General features: G+C 53.1%; 1 protein-coding gene across 2 annotated transcripts in view; it reads left to right on the forward strand.

Annotated features, from left to right (window-relative positions):
- The window catches only part of DLGAP4 (DLG associated protein 4), a 332,898-nt gene that overhangs the window by 228,400 nt on the left and 87,064 nt on the right, over positions 1–17,434 (forward strand). For both annotated transcript variants that reach the window (XM_073309842.2, XM_073309843.2), the window contains exon 5: positions 10,671–10,888. In XM_073309842.2, coding sequence (XP_073165943.1) covers positions 10,671–10,888 — 218 coding nt within the window. The remainder of the gene's footprint in view (positions 1–10,670; positions 10,889–17,434) is intronic.

Genomic DNA, 17,434 nt, shown 5'->3' on the forward strand with positions numbered 1-17,434 from the left:
CTAGTGGTTTGGGCTGAGTTTCCCTTTGGGCTTTTAGAGTTCCAACCGCAAATTCCAAGCATAACCCTCTGCAAAGCCAACCCAGAGAAAGAGTCTGCTTCAAGCCCTGAGCACTCAACCGGCCAATTTCTGTACAGCCCTCTCAGGGAGATCTAGTGGGCGGGAGAGGGTCGCGTCCCCCATGTAACCTAGATGAATAGCTAAGTGAGCAGCAGTGCCAAGAGCCCCGTCTAGTCATTCTCAGCCAGAAAAGGTCATGCATTGAACACCAAAAGGCAGGGAGGAGCATCCTCGGTCAAGGACATGTGCAAAATCCAAACAGACCCTACTGTCCGGTTTGCTACTGAGTGCCCTGCCCTCGTGTGCCTCCCTCCAGTGGCTGGGGAGTGGTGCGGTGACTGAGGTGACATAACCCTGGCTCCCAAAGGAGCTCTGTGTGCCCCGAACTCAGGCCGGAAGGCAGCTGAGCTGTGCAGGAGTCGTGGTTAAAACTGGAAATGGGCCCGAGGAGCAAAGTCAGGCTCCAGAGTCCAGACACAGAGCCAATCTTCCCCACAGCTCGAGGGTGTGCAGGTCTGGGTCTTGGGCTCAAGAGGGTCTTCAGAGGAGAAATTTCAATCCTGAGCTATCTGCTCCAAAAACTAAGGAGCAGTTACTGGGGGGAGGGGCAGGAAACAGTGTGGCTACACCAAGCCCCTACCCTGAGCACCGGCACAGGCCTGGTTTGAGCACTGAAAAAGGTCACTGAATTTTTTTAAACCCTCCCCTTTCCCTTCAATTCGGCATGTTATGCTCTGCGCTGCCAGGCTCGGACACAGGGCCCCCAAACACTAGGAGCCCGGCCTGGAGTCATTCACAGCCTGGCCAGAAGGGCCTCAAAGTCTCACCAGGAAGCTAGTCTTCCTGAGGGTTCAAGCCCCAAAGGCTTTGGGTGAGGGTCAGCTCCACAGCCATGTTGCCAGGTGTTCCTCTGGCCCTTCAGAGCTTTTACCCAGCTGCCGGTGCCTGATCTCGCTCCCATCAAAGTCCATGGGACTCTTCCGATGGGCGCTGGAGTGGGCCCTGGGTGAGACCTGTGGATGAGAGCTATGTCATCGGCCTCACACTGAAGAGGTGACGAATAAGTTGCCAGGTGCAGAGGGATGGTCCCTGATGACTGATTCCTACCTGTTGCCCCTTCTCTCCCCTCCCCTTCTAGCTAGGAGGACTGTAGTAAAGTGGTCATCAAGGGGTTAATGGGGTGACTCAGAATACTATGGGCTAGAGCTCTGCTATGCTCTACCTCTCTCTTACTTCGTGTTTAGGAGGGGGGTGTTTCCCCCCACCCTGACATGACTGCATGCAGCAGCAGGTTCCCATCTTGCAGCACTGTAAGTAGAGAGTGTTTCTTGTGCACCTGGCTGTCCCGTTACAAGAAGGACTCTGTGTACGGGGAAGGAGGCGGGCGTGGGGGCGGGAACTGAAGAAGCTTTACTGCAATGAGAGGCGTCAGAAGCCATAAAGCTGCTGAGCAGGCAGTGAACATTGACTGCAAGTGTCCAAAGCGAGGGGCTGCGTGTTGCTGTTGGTCTGGGCTCGGTGGCATGCAAGTGCGGGTCGATCAGCAGCTTCAGTGCCCCGCGCCCTGGGGCCGCGATAACATCGATGGGCCCAGATGAAGCAGGAAGCTCCCAAGCCAATCAGAAGCTGCAGCCAGCACTTCTCCAGCCTCTTTTATTTATGAACGCTCAGTGGCAGTTATGTGCCTCTTCCCCTCCCCCACCCCATTGAGCTTGCTTCATGCCTTTGTGAAATGATGGCAGGTTGCCAGGATTACTGGGTATGGCTCTCCCAGAATAACCAGCCTGACCATCAGAATGGTTCCCACAGCACTCAAATGCCCAGCATCCCAGACAACCGTGTGCACAGCTCAGGGGTTAGAGCACTGCCCGGGAGCCAGGGGAGCTCTTCTGTAGACTGGCTGTATGACCCTGGGCCAGTCCCTCTCCCTGCTTGCCCGTGGGCATAAAGCATGTAGTGACTGAGAGGTAGGCTGGCAGTGCGGAGGATTCCTCAGTAAGGATCCCGAAGGGCTTGACGGACTCTCCGACCAGGGGATATATCCTGTCCTCAGCTGAGCCAGGAAGGGTTAAACTCATAGGGACTGCATTAGCCACCAAGCCTGGAGGGGAGCTGACCACTGGGGAAGGTGGGACCTGACAAAGCACGTCAGCTTCTCCTTGGACAGAGAGCTGCTTGTGAGTAGAAGGTGCCAAGCTTCCTCCCAGAGACAGAGTCTGGGACTGGAGCATGGGGCTGGGAGCAGGTGTCCGTCCTCCTTCTCTCCCTACCAGGGGAGAGCTGGGGCTCCGTGGCTGCCCTCCATGCGGTGGCAGAAAGCCTAAGAGAGGGGCATGCTTGGCTGTGTGGGTGGGGTAGTCAGGTGGCCCTGATAAAGAGGGGGCCTGGTGACTCTTGCTGAGAAGCAGCCCATTTAGAGACCATTCAGCTGATACTTTGTTCCTGTGGTTCCCTCCGATCCCCCCATTATAGCAGGGCCCTTGGTATGGAAGCAGCAGCTTCATATCGTAGGAGTTTATCTCCTTGGGGTGTATTAAGCACTAGGCCCCTGGGGCCTCGTTTTAGTACCCCTAGTGTCATGCAGCCCTTTGCCCTCTCCCACACTTAGCAGACCTGCAAGTGGCTACCCAGCCCTGCCCTTTGGCTTGCCAACTTTCTATTGGCACAAAACCGAACACCCTAGCCCCGCCCCTTCTCTGAGGCCCTGCCCCTTCCCCAAGGCCCCACCCCCCCCACTCCCTGCATTCCCCCTCCCTCAGTGGCTCGCTCTCTCTCACCCTCACTCACTTCCACTGGGCTGGGGCAGAGGGTTGGGGTGTGGGAGCGGGGGGGCTCTAAATGTGGGTGCGGGTTCCGGGGTGAGGCCAGAAATGAGGGGTTCAGGATGCAGGAGGGGGATCTGGACTGGGGCAGGGAGTTGGAGTGCCGGGGGGGTGAGGGCTCTGGCTGGGAGTGAAGGCTCTGGAGTGGGACTGGGAATGAGGAGTAGGGGTGCAGGAGGGGGCTCCAGGCTGGGGATGAGGTCAAGGAATTCAGAATGCAGGAATTCAGCTGAACCGGTGCTCGGAGCAGGGGCAGCACGCACCCGTGGAGCCTTCTGCCTGACCCCGCCGAGGAGCCGGACCTGCTGGCTGCTTCCGAGGTGCAGAGCAGTGCCCCAGGACAAGTAGGGACTAGCACGACTTGGCTCCACAGCACAGCTGACCGGACTTTTAATGGCCCAGTTGGTGGTGCTGGCCAGAGACACCAAGGTCCCTTTTCAACCGGGTGTTTCTGCCGAAAACCGGACACCTGGTCACCCTACCTGCCCGCCGCAACCAGGCTGCGCCCTCTTTGTGTCTTCCTGCTTGTTCCCCACAGGAAGCCTGGGCCATTCTCTTCACCTGTGTGTGGTGCATGTACATATATGCATCTGAATGCTTGTGTGTGCACACAGATGTGCATGCTTATATTTGCATGCATGCGTGTTTGTGTCTGGGCATGTGTTCCTTTGAACGTATACGCGCATGCCATTGTCTATGTGATGCGTCCCTTTGTCTGTATGCATGTTTGCACCTGCACGTGTGTTTGTGTGCGTGCTTCTGTGTGTGTAAACATGGCAGGGATGCACGAGTGGGAGCGCATGTTTGTGTGGGTGGTGTACGTGCACTTTCAGAATTGCTGGTTGTCCCTAAAACTCCTCCATCTATCTGGCTCTAGCTGAAGCAATGGTCACAGAGTGGCTCTTCTGTATATGCCCACAGCCTGGAAGGTGGATTTTCCACTTCGCTGCCTTTCCCTTTATGTTAACGCTCTGTTTGTTTGGGTGATTAGGGAATGCTTTTGGCAGACTCATGGCAGGGGAGCCCTCTGCAGTGTTCAAAGCCCCCTCCCCCCTCCACTCATTATCCTTTGGCTAAGAATGGGGGACTATTTGCCCGAGAAACAGAATACAGCTGCTGAATGGCTGTAGTGGTGCTGGAACACGTCCGCTTGCCCCGGCGCTCTGCAGGGATAGGGTCACGAGCGCCGGGATAGGGTTTCAGCCAGCAGTCAAGATCTGAGGCTGCAGTTTACAAGGGAGAATAGCGTTTGTGTGACCCCCCTCTCTGGGGTCTCGGGGTCAGAGAGAGCCACGTCCAGGGGAAGCCAAATAATGGCAAAGAAGTGGAAAAGAAACTAAGGTGACACCATAAATCCCATGGGAGTTCCCTTTACTTACATGGGGCCCTGCTCTCCAGGGAGTCCGTGGGCGTTTGCCACTCCCGCTTGTCACTGGGATCAGGATTTGCCTGATACCTGGATCCTGACTGAACCCCTGTTCCTGTCAATGGCAAAACCTCTCCAGACTGCAGTGGGAGCAGGGATGGGCCCGTGGTAAATTGCAGACAGTGCTGGGGTATGTACAAGGTGAGGGGCAATAGAAATGTTAATATTTTTGAAAAAACCTAGCACCCTTCTGTCTAAGAGCTCACAGCCACCCCTGGGTGGTGTGTGCATTATCATCCCCTGCTGGGAGAACATCCCCTTCAGGCTGCTCTAATTCATGCACAGGCCACAGGTTACTTGCAGGCTTAAACTAGTGTAACTGGTGGATTCTCTGTATGTTGAAGTCTTTAAATCATGATGTGAGGATATCAGTGACTCAGCCAGAGGTTAGAGATCTATTACAGGAGTGGGTGGGTTCTGTGACCTGCAACCTGCAGGAGGTTAGACTAGATGATCATGATGGTCTCTTCTGACCTTAAGTCTATGAGTTTATGTCAGAGGCTATGTCAGAGTCTACGTCACTGACCTCTGGAGAGTTACTCCTGATTTACTCCAGTATAAGTGATAGGAGCATCAGCCCTGCTTTTCATATTGACATGGAAGCAGAAAACAAGATGGTGTAACAGAGAAACAGAACCCCAATGAATACCGTCTTGTTTGTCCCACGCAGGTGTGTGTGCTGGTTTAGGGCACTGGAGTTCTGTTTCCTTATCATGTTTTCTTTAACACCAGAGGCTGCACCTAGGGGCCAGATTCTCAGCTGTTGTCAGTCAGCGTAGGTTTCGGTGGTGCTGCATCCGTTTACATCAGCTGAGGATCTGGGACTGGATCTTCATCCATGTCTCAAGGGAGCAGAGCTTTAGAGGCCGTGAGCCAGGTGTTTAAAGGAATTTGGATGCAGACAGTTGCCCAGTGGGATTCTCAAAACCACCTGCGGTGTCTAGGCGTGTTTGAAAATCCCACTTGGCACCTCGCTGAATCTTGAGGTGCCTAAATCCTTTTAAAAACCTGCCACTCTGCCAATGAGTGATATCTGGGAATCTGAGCAGGAGCTTTCTATCAGCCTTGTGCAGTCACTAACAACTAAAACTGTTTGTTCCACTCTGGTGCATCAAATTCAACCGATTTCCATCAAAAGAGCTTTTTGCCTTTGATGCCCCTCAATTGGTTGTTTGAGCACCTCACGATGGCTTTGAACTTTGCATCTGGATTTCTGCTTTTGCAGGACACAGAGTAGTGTGGGGGGAGAGGGGGAGAGAAGTGACAGAAAACGTGGCTAGAAGTGGATGGTTGCTGCAGCGTGTCCATTAGTTTCTCATCAGTGAAGTTGATGGAGATTGTCGATAGGACAGTGCTTCATGGTAAATATATTGTGTTGGTGTTCTGGCACTGATGGTTTTTCACATGGCTTTGGCAAAGGACTGCCCCAGAAAAGAGATATTGGGGCAGTTGGAATCTCAGAATATCCAACACCCTGCTTCATACGTGGCCATGTTAGCTTGCACTGCACAAGCCTAGCTAGCAGCCGATTCTGACACAGCATGATGTAGTGCTTAGACCAGGGACCTGGGCATAGGGAGACCTGAGTTCTTGTCTCTACCCTACCACTGAACCTGTAGGATGAATCTGGGTGAGTCACATAGGTCAAGATTTTCCAGTGGTTTGTGACGGTGCGAGTCCAGTACATCCTAGAGGGGGTTCAGAAAGTGCTGAGCAGCTGCCTTTGTAAATTCAGGCCTCTTTAAGGTGTCTTAGGTTGAGCACCCAAAATCACAAGTCAGTTTGGAAAATCATGGCTTTAACCTCTCTGTGCTGCAGCTCCCACCTGTAAAGTGGGGCCAGCAATCCTTCCTTTCTCCCAGCCTTTGCCTTACCCAGCTGGGATGCTCTCGGAGGCAGGGACCATCTCTCACGGTGTATATGTACCAAGGACTATAGAGCTCTGATCTTGGTTGGGACCTCAAGTCCCTACATTCAGGGGCCTGCATTTGTCCATCAGGGAGGGTGATTAGCTGCCTCTTTGCATGGGCCCTCCTCTGCTTTGCATTCCCACCGTGTGTCCAGGGCAGGTAGCAAGCCTAGAAAGCAGCATTTCCATTTCCCCAGCTGGGTCTCGGACTCCCTCTGCTCCCGACCCACCTGCCCCGCGGTGGGCCCGGAGCTGTGCACACGGGTGCCGTAAGTGCTGTCAGTGCCAGGCGGGTGAGTGCTCCTGACGTGCAATTAACAAGGTGAGGACAAGGCAGGCAGAGAAATCCAATCTCCAGTCAGACGTGACTCGGAGGTGGCTGGTGTAAAAGTGCTTCCAGAAGCCTTTTGTCACCTTCATTAGGAAAGGCCAAAGCCAATCACCCCGGCAGTGATTTGAGGAGAACAGGGCTGTTATTAGGGTGATCTGTCACCAGAGCCAGCTCGCCATCCCCAGGGACATGCAGCAGCTAGCAGCAGCATGTTCCAGAGACAGTGGCCACTCCCCAATAGCCTCTCTGCCCTGTGGTCTGTTTGGACGGCCATCCTGCTCTGAGGCGCACACTCCAAGCCGGAGCACGCAGCTGGAGTGCAGGTCACAGAGGCAAAGCACCTCCTGACGCTGAGCTAACAATTGAGGCTGGGGCGGGTGACACACAAACCTGTCCCCACTGGAGGTTTGCACTGAGTGTGTCACGAGTGTGGGGAGTTGGGCAGCCTCAGCCTGGACTCCAGCAGGGATTCGGCACAGAGCCCAATGCTGTGGCAGCAGCTGATCACCTCCCCTTCGGGAGGCAACATACCAAACAGCTGGATGAACCCAGTGGGCCAGTGGGTTTTGCAGGGAACTGACAGAGAGAGGGCCAGGGAGTCTCAGGAAGGCCAAGAAACCTGGAACCAAACCCCACCCAAAAGTGAGGGCCTGGAGAGGCCTCTACTCCCCAGTGGTGTTTGTCACCGCTGTAAAGCCCCACAGGTTTGACCTCATCTGGCACAAATGGTGCCGTCTCTCTGGCTCTGGGCCTCTGCCTCTCTGATGGGGAGAGACCCAGCGCGGAATAACCGCCAGGGCCCACTCACCCCCTCAGGGAGTTGGGCCTGGCCGGGCTGGATTTCATGGGAGTTTTGCCAGTGACTTTGCTGGGATTTCAGCCAGAGCCCCCAGTAGAAGCTGTAGGGGCACCTCAGGGGGCATTATCCAGCCCAGCCCTCCCAATGATATGGGCCCAATGCAGCCTTCTGCATTGACACACTGTTCTGGGCCCCAGGTACCCTTTGCCCAGCTGTAAAGAGACACGCCAGGAATTAGACTGCGTACGAGAGATAATAGTACCCCATAACATTGGCCCCTGTCAAGGTTCCTTCCCCACTCTGAACTCTAGGGTACAGATGTGGGGACCTGCATGAAAACCCCCTAAGCTTACTTTTACCAGCTTAGATTAAAACTTCCCCAAGGTACAAATTATTTTACCTTTTGCCCTTGGACTTTATTGCTGCCACCACCAAGCGTCTAACAAATATATAGAAGGGAAAGAGCCCGCTTGGAAACGTCTTTCCCCCCAAAAAATCCTCCCAAACCCTACACCCCCTTTCCTGGGGAAGGCTTGATAAAAATCCTCACCAATTTGCATAGGTGAACACAGACCCAAACCCTGGGATCTTAAGAACAATGAAAAAGCAATCAGGTTCTTAAAAGAAGAATTTTAATTGAAAAAAAGTAAAAGAATCACCTCTGTAAAAAGCAGGATGGTAATACCTTACAGGGTAATCAGATTCAAAACATAGAGAATCCTTCTAGGCAAAACCTTCAGTTACAAAAAGACACAAAAACAGGAATATCCATTCCATTCAGCGCAGCTTATTTTCTCAGCCATTTAAACAAAGTAGAATCTAACGCATATCTAGCTAGATTGCTTACTAAGTTCTAAGACTCCATTTCTTTTCTGTCCCCGGCAAAAGCATCACACAGGTAGAGAGAGCCTTTGTTTCTCCCCACCTCCAGCTTTGAAAATATCTTGTCTCCTCATTGGTCATTTTGGTCAGGTGCCAGTGAGGTTATCCTAGCTTCTTAACCCTTTACAGGGTGAAAGGGTTTTTCCTCTGGCCAGGAGGGATTTTAAAGGTGTTTATCCTTCCCTTTATATTTATGACAGCCCCATAACACTCTCCACCCTCCTGCGCCAGGCATAGGCCACTTGCTAACTGCCAGGGGCAGGCAGCAGTGCCACAAGGTCAGCTTCGTGCATCCTGGGCCATTTGGAGCTTTCCTGCATCTTCCCTCTTCTCGAAGGCAGCTGGTCTTTGGACACCCGATCTAAATGAGATGGACCATTGGACTGATCTGCTCTGACAATTCCTGTGTCCCTACCTCGGGTCTCTTTCCCCCTTAAGCTTGTTGCTCTCCATAAGGCCCCTGAATTCCCACCTGCTACCCAAAGGGGACACTCCAGGACTCAGTCTGGTTGTCTCTTTTCTCAGTGAAAAAAGATAGCGAGCCTGGCAAGCCGCCTGACTAGGAACCCGGCTGCTTGTGGTCACAAAGCAAAGTGAGAAAATGCCAACAGAGTAGCAATGCTGCTCGAGCAAATGGCATCCGCGCTTGGTTAAAACAGCAGCTCTGAAACCTTCCCGTACTTGGACCCCCACCCCAGCATCCTCCCCTCCTGTTTAGCAATATGGGGAGGACGGGGTGGCCGTGACCCCCGATACCTGTTTGTGGCCCCACATTGGGAACTCCTGTGTCACAGGTATTGATTAGCGCACACAAACATCCCTAGGGGATTTCAAGAGAAAAGCTCATTCTCCTGGAACTAGGCTTTTGGATTGGACGATGCAAACGAGAAAAGGAGAGTGGCTTCAGATTAGCCCTTCGGTTTGACAGCACTTAGCCATGATACCGCACTCGGCATTTCTAGTCACTGAGCAAACATTAACTGCTTAATCCTCCCCGCAGCCTGGAGGTAGGTAAATCGGACTCACCCTTCTGCAGAGGCGGAATCACCAGCTCTGGTGAAGTGACTTGCCCAAGGCCAATGGCAGCACTTCACTACTCTCCAGTGCTGGTCCCAACCCAGCAGCTTCCAGCAGCAGCAATGCTGCAGGGCTTGAGAAGGTTACAGTCACGCACATTTCCGTAAGGAAGAGCTGGAGTCCGAACTCGGGAGTCCCTGGCTCCTTGGCCCATGTCCAGACTATTCTTTATTACATTGTGGTAGCATGTAGCAGCCCCCCCCCCCCATAACACTAGAGCCCCATTGTCCTGGGTGCTGCAAGTACACACGGTAAGAGACAGTCCCTCTTGCACAAAGAGCTTTCAATCTAAGGGAAAGAGACAGACAAAGGGTGGGGAAAATGTTACAGGTGAGGAACTGAGACACAGAGTGACTTGCCCAAGGTGATGCAGGAAGTCTGTGGTACAGCAGGAAATTGAACCCAGGTGTCCTAAGTCCAAGGCCAGTGCCTTATCCACAGGACCACCCTTCTCTGTCTAGTAAGCCCCTAGCTTTCCTTATTAGAAGGTTTTGACAGCCATCAGGAGCTCTCAGGACCAATTCATCCTCCCTTACCCCCATTGATTTCAGTGGGACTGTTTGTCTAGTAAGGGATTAATCAACCTTAAGATGGTAGAACTGAGCCTTTCAGCTGGAAATCTGTGAGCTTGTTAGGGGATATTAGAAATTGAGATCCCCCTAAGCCAATGGCCTTTATTCTCCTTGTATCTGTCTCATCTCAGGTTTTAGTCCACTGACAGCTCTGTGAATCAAGCCTTACTTGACAATTCAGGGCTGTTGGTGAAGATCTCTACAGCCCTGTACCCAGTTCCATAGCAAGGGAGCGTCACTCCATTAAATCAGTGGCCAGGAAATGCAGTATTCAGAAAAGCAACCTATTTTTTCTGCCCAGGTGCAATTCAGCCCCGTGCTGCGGGCCCGGCACAATCTCTGCACCCCATACTAGCTCAGTCAGGCTCCGGTGGGACTCAGAAGGCGCTGGCCTGTTGCACCAGGGTGAATCTCATCTGCAGGGCGGGGCCAGCCTGCAGCATTTTCTGCCTCAGGAAGTCGGGTAGCTGGGCTTAAGGAGGGGCTGGCTAACTGGCATAATGCTACATGCTAAGATATGCGTCATCAAACTTCATGCTTCATGCCATAAGGTGATGACTCTAGGAGTCCGGAAGGACTTGCTTTGCCCATACACAACATAGCATAGCCGGCCAGGTGCATATTAGTATGAGGGGGTTCTCCATTCCTCTGATGCATCAGCTATTAGCCATGGCTGGAGCCAGGATACCAGACTTCAGGGGCCAGCTATGGTTCCTCCAACTCCCAGGTTCCTCTTCCCCCCAGAGGTTCCTTCCTTCCTTCCTAGACACAGGTGCTGCATTGTTCTTCCAGGTGCCTCAGGGAGAGTGGAACAATACGCTGTCTCGGGACAAAGACAACGAGATCCCGTGCCGGCGCATGCGGAGTGGGAGCTACATCAAAGCCATGGGGGACGACGACAGTGAAGATTCAGAAACCAGCCCCAAACCTTCCCCGAAAACTGCGGCTCGGAGGCAGAGTTACCTCAAGGCCACCCAACAGTCCCTGAGTGAGCAGAGCACCGCACACAGGTAACCAGCTCAGGGCTCCTTTGCACCCAGGGGCAATCCCAGGGTGGTCCATGGAGTTCTGACGATGGCATCCACATCTAACCTGGCGCATTGCATGCTGGGCCTTCCAAAATCCATGTTGAAGATGGGTCGGGGTGCCATCTCCTTCATTTTTTTCCAGCTGAGTGTGACCTTCAGCCTCATGGGAAGTTATCAATGCTGCCTTCATTTGGGCAGCGGTTGGGCACCCTGGGAGGGGCAGGTTGGGAAGCAGGGAGTGAGAGGAGGATAAAAATGGGGAAGACAAAGATAAGGTGGAGGAATGGAGCATTGTTCCCCAGTGATTCTAAACTAACCCTAAGTGTGTGAAATTGCACAGGATCTCTGTCCCCAAGGCGTGTTGGTTCAGAGAGTAGGAATAAGACATAGGGACAGGTCCTGAGGCAGTGTATTTTGGCGGTGTACCTTGCCTTCAGTGGAGCTACACGGGTTTACACCTAAGAGGATCTGACTCTTAAAGAGGAGTGAAGCTTAAACAAGGCGAAGCTGCTTAGACATGGAAGATGACTTGTAGCAGGGTGTCTCCCAGCATGGCCACATGTTCACATTCATATGCCGGCCTTTGGATCCCAGAATCCCTTTTCACTGTGGCACCTCCTTTGATGTGCTACTGTAGCTAATCTGAAGGATTCTGGGGAGCATCTGTAAGTGAAAGGCACCCACAACAACTTGCATGGGATGGGATAGGGGACCGGGTGGGTTGCCAAGCTGGATGGAGGACAACAGCAAGAAAAGATGAGACCAGGAGAGGGGAGCCAAGGCCAAGTATTCGGGGTGGGGAGGTACCAGCTATCTGGGACCCAAACAGAAAGTGAAGCAACTGGAGTGTAGCAAGGGAGAGTGAGATGTAAGAAGGTCCCACCTGTATATGGAGTAGGTGCTGCTACATACACCCTGTAAACAGCTGCTCCCTCAGCAGCCCGTGTGCTCTCCCCTGACTAGCTGTCCTGGTGCTGATTCCCTGAGCCCTTTAACAGCACTGGATTGAAATTCACAGAGGAGACAAAAAGTGGGAGACACTGCCAACTCCAGTGAGGACAGACAGCGAGCACAAAGGGACCAGGAGGGGGTAGACGTGGAGACAGAAAATTAACTGAATGTGATTCGGCTTGAAATAATACAAGCTAATATGTCCGGGGGGAAGTAATCAGAGACGCCAGCAGGGCAGGGAGCGCTGGGGAGCAGCAATGTGCAGAGACCTCGGCGCAGTAGTGGATTGCAAATTAGATGCAGCTTTACCGCGTGATACGGCGGGAACAAGAATGCGGTTTGGAGGGTGGCATTGTGAGAGCATCTGGTCACCAAACAGGGAGGTAACAGCCCCTGACCAGCTCTTGGCTTGGCTCTCCTCTTACTACACCGCTGTGAACCCAGTGACTTCCGTACGGGTTCTCCTGATTCACAGCAACGTAGGAGAGGAGAATCAGACCCTGCACAGCTCTGGGGCGTCCGGCCCTTGGGTATCGCATTCATCTCTGCATGCCTCAGTCCCAGGAAAAAGAGGACAAACTGGGGGGAGTTCAGCAATGCCGTGACTCAGAGGCGAGATCAAGAGTGGAATGGCAAGAGAGGTGTTTTCCGTAAGGCCACCCAGGAGCAGGGAGGAGTTATATGGAGGCACAGGATGACACTGAACCAAGGAAAGTGTTGCCTGGCTCTCAGGCAGTGAGCTCTGTCAGGCTGCGCTCGAGTGTCCCGAGGGGAGCGGTGCAAGACCTATCACTTGGGGTGGGTAAGCCAAAGCACTAGAAAACGTGCTCTAGGGACCATTAGAGAGACAAGGTGGAGGCAGTGATATCTTTTGTTGGACCAGCTTCTGTTGGGGGGAGAGACAAGGTTTCGAGCCACAGAGCTCTTCTTCAGGGCTGGGCATCACAGGGACCGGACCGGCTATGACTACACTGCACTATAGAGACCCCGTGCACTGGCCCTAGGTGACTGGACTAGAGGGGGGTGAATAGGGGCTTGTCTACACTGCGGGTTGGGTCAGTGTAATTTGTGTCACACGGGGTGTGAATAAGCCACCCCCTGCGTGACATAAGTTACACCGACCTAAGCACCAGCAGGGACAGCTCTACCCCCTCTGGTGGAGGAGGAGTGGTTATGCCAGCGGAAGAGCATTTTCACCAGACGAGCTACAGTGGCCCAGCTGCACCGGGACAGCTGTTGCACTTCTAGTGTAGACTAGCCCTGGGTCTGTTCCCTCTCCAGCGCCTGTACCTGAGTGAATAAAGTCACATGTCCCACGTTCTGTCCTGTGCCTAGCTCTGTACTTCTGACCTTTGCCCTGCTCCCTCATTCCCAAGTGGGCAAGAGAAATGGGAGGTTCTGGGCACAAACTGAACGTATCCAAACTCAATAAAACACCCCACCCAGGCGAAGGGCTGCCACGGGACTAACTGGTGAATAAAGGAATCCACCCCTCTCTTAGCAACCGTGTGAGGCCGAACGCCATCTGCTGGCTGCTCTGCCTTGCTTTTCCATCACCTCCAGTTATTTTTAGGTACCTCCTGTTTAGAGTCCTGTCACTTATCAGGAGTGGGCCATTCAGATCCAGACTGGCCAACAAGCATAAATAGCACCTGCTGCTGATCCTGCCCATTCAGGGATTCTCACCAGCTTTGGGGAAACCTTCCCTGAGTTGCCCATTAAAACTGGCCTGTGTTTGGTGAAAATGTCAATGGACGAGACTGTTTATCTGCAGCAAGACCAGCGGGTTGAGTCTCCAGTCTTGGCCAACCTAAAGGGGGATCTGACCTGCAGTACTGCGGTATAGGGGTGGAGTCCAAGTAGAAACAGGGAGATGAGGAACCTCAGTATCTTGATAGATTGAATGGAGGTGCAGAACAATGAGTCAGGTCTCCTGGGTTCTAATCTCAGCTCTGCTACAGACTCACTGTGTGATCCTGGGCAAAGCACTTGCCCACATTCTGCCTCAGTTTCCCCAATGGAAAAATAGTCTTAGTAGTATTGACCTACCTTATGGGGGGCGGGGGAAGTGTGGATCAAGTGCATGGGGATCCTGGAGTGGAAGGCACTATGCATTTGCAAAATGCTGCTGCTAATTCTCCTGACTGCTCCTACCCATCACACTACTCCTGCTCCAGCAAAGAGAGGTATCCGTGTTCCCCAAACAGCTGGAGAGAGCCCCCTTGGGCAGAGTCATCTCAGCAGTTTGGTGAAAGTGCCAAACACTGTCGAGCAGAGGGTAAGGGACACCTCTTCCTGCAGGCCACCTGAGCTCAGCCAGTGGGTTCCCATTGTCTGAGCTGAGCTGTCTTGGGCAGAGCCCTCATCTGGAGCTTGCCTCCTCTGTTGGTCCAAGGCTGTTAACTTCCAGGGCACAGCGTGAAGTCAAACCCTGCTGTCCACACTCAGGCAAGCCCCTCCGTGGGAGATTTGTCTAAGGAAGCACTGACTGAGTAAACCACCCATCAGTTTGGGCCCAGCTCTCTCTCCTGGTAGGCGGTCGGCCTGGGTAGGTGGTGGGGAGTGTTGGAGGGGAACCGTGAGGGGGGCAATGTTGCTGTTACTTTTTATTGGTGCATCTGACAAGCCCGAAGACAGTGTAAGGGGACAGTATTACACCCTAGGACTAAAGTAAACCCTGTGGCCTCCATTCCCAGTGCATTTCCCTCGCAATCTGTTTGGAAACAGGATGAGTGAAGAGTGATGGATAAACAGCCACAGGATCCTTCCTTACTCATGCCCATCAGCACCTCTATTAGTTGGCTGGACACAAAGACTTGCCAAAGTACCCTGCTGGGGGGCTGGGCTATTCATCAGAGCTCTGACCGGAAGAGAGGGGATTACGCTGACCTCCATGACAAACGATCACATCAGGACGAGGGGCATCGGGGCCAGATCCAAAGCTCATTAGAGTCAATGAGAAAACTCTTGTTGATGTCAGAGGGCTTTGGACTGGGCCCTCAATGGCAAGGTTGGTCATGGACTCCAGTGGGCGTAGGTCCAGGCCCAGTTTGTTTCCTGGATCCTTGAAGAGGCCCTGAGTTACGTGCTGGTGGCTGCACAGAGGCCTGCAGGTTGAACCCAGCTGCCCGCTTTCCCAGGCCTGCAGCAGAGTGTCCTGCATTGCAGGCTCTGGGGGTCACTGCGTGGCACTGCCCACAATCAGCCATCCAGAAGCGGCACTAGGCGTTCCTTTAAAATATGGCCCATGAGAGTCTCTTAGCAAGATGAGTTTGGGGAGGGACCTCTGCGCTTCCGCTTCCCCGCAGCTTCAGCATGCCCAGCAGTGCCTGAGGTGCAATTCTGTGGAGCAGTATTGCCACCCAGTGGCCATCCAGAGTTATCCTGCCCAGGTGTATATGTCTGTATAAACCAACGTCCCAAGAGAGTCCCTGTGGAACAATTTTGCCAGAGGATGCTGGGAAGGCCAAGACTATAATAGGGTTCAAAAAAGAATTGGATAAGTTCACGGAGGATAGGTCCATCAATGGCTGTTAGCCAGGATGGGTAGGGAGAGTGTCCCACCCTAGCCTTTGTTTGCCAGAAGCTGGCAATGGGCAACAGGGGGTGGATCACTTGATGATGACCTGTTCTGTTCATTCCCTCTGGGGCACCTGGCATTGCCACTGTCGGAAGACAGGATACTGAGCTAGATGGACCTTTGATCTGACCCTGTATGGCCGTTCTTCTGTTGTTAAGAGATAACCCAGTGTTCCTGAATCATCCCAGGGGCTGCCCAGGTTAGGCACAGATTCGTTCCAACACCGTCTATATGGTATGGCAAGGGGAATTTATCCATCATGGATCAGAGGCTCAGAGAAATCAGAATTAATTTGAAACGGATATTTACCAGCACCTGAATTAGCCTACCACACCTGTGGCGTGGCCTAGCATGTCTGGGATATGGCCTAGGACATGTATAACATGGCCTCGCATGTATGTGGCAGGAGTAAAGACGCTGCTGTACCTGCTGTTTTCCCTGTCTCCTGCATAAATGAGTCACCTTCCCCCAAACCACATCCCATCCCATACCTGAAAAGCAGAAAGGAGGACCCTCCCCCTCCCCTCACCCGCTCTTGTTCCTTCCTAGGAACTGAGATGAACACAGATAAATAAGCTGTTGCCCTGTTTCATGATTGCTCCTTCCTAGGTTCAGCTCTCACACTGGAGGGGTGAAATCCTCGTGAGTAGCCAATGCGTGTCCAGCAATGCCAACCCCAAACATTCAGAAATCATGACTCAGTGCCCCAAAATCATGAGGTGGGAGGTGTCTTTAGAATTTGCCTCATGGTGTTGGAGCCTTTAGGGGTCACGTTTTCAAGCTTTTCTCTGCAGCCACAAAGGCTAGAGATGAAAACTGAAAGGGTCAGCTCATAACCTAGGGCTTTAAGAAAAACCACCAATGTTGCAAGTCTTGCAACAAAATCACAAGAGTCAGCAACACTGTGTGTCCCCATGCAATGATCATGAGAGCCAATATAATGCTAGAGGTGGATAGATCCGAGAATGTCCATGATATCCTCTACCCCATCAAAGCAACAGAGTATCATTTCATGTAGGCAAACACCTCCCAGTATCCAAACTTGGATCTGAGCCCTGACTCCTGGGCAGGGCACAAGTTGCAAGAAGACTGTCATAAAAGAGCGTCGATAAGCAATGTGCGTGGCGTTGGGTAACTGTGGTGCCACAGGGCCCATTTTATCCTGTGTGTTACAGCAGTCCCTCGCAGTGCCAGATGAGCTCACGGTCCCCTTGTGCTAGGTGCCCTGCACACACACAGTGAGGCCCTGCCCAGAAGAGTTGTGCTCAGGAATTTCATAGAATAAGCCATTTTCCATCAACCCCCCTTTTTCTGACCAGTCCCAGTTGCAGTCTACAGGCAGAGAAGAGGCCCAGAGCTGGGAGGTGACTTGCCTAGGTCAGCAGTAACACAGCTAGGAAAAGACCCCAGGTTCCCTGACTCCCAGGCTCACTCCCTAGCCACTGGCCCACACTGCCTTTGTGTCTGATGCTTGCTGTTCATGCTGTGCCCCAGAGGAGTGGAGGAGAGTCCAGAGTGGCAGTCAGTGCCTAGGCTAACCCCCATCACTGTGCTTGGTTAATTTGGGGGACAGGGACACAGACGGGAGGGAGGTCTGGCATCCATCCTCTCCCCCCACCCTTCCATTTCAGCATGCTGAAAGGCCTCACATCTGTGCCAGCCATGGATCTGTCTTCCCTAACTCAGCATAGCCAAGCCTCAGGCAGCTCTCAAAAGCTCAGCAAGGTGCTTTCCTTCTACTCCTGTCCTCCCAGCACTGAATATGGGGCTGAGCCCTGCATTCTTGGGCCTGATTGGCTTCTGGATTTCCTTGCACTGCATAAATGAGCCCAGCGGAGGGTGCCAGAGGGTGACGTCTGCCTGAGCACTTGCCCTTTCCTGCAGATGGAAGGCTTGGCTAGTTGCCTTGAGGGTTATTTGCCAACCCCCACGGCTGCCTCTCTCATCTCCTGCTAGCCTGGGGCTTCCTCTCAGACTCTCTCTCCCTTTGCCCTGCA

This window comes from Lepidochelys kempii, chromosome 13, assembly GCF_965140285.1.
Source record: "Lepidochelys kempii isolate rLepKem1 chromosome 13, rLepKem1.hap1, whole genome shotgun sequence".
Lineage (NCBI taxonomy): Eukaryota > Metazoa > Chordata > Testudines > Cheloniidae > Lepidochelys > Lepidochelys kempii.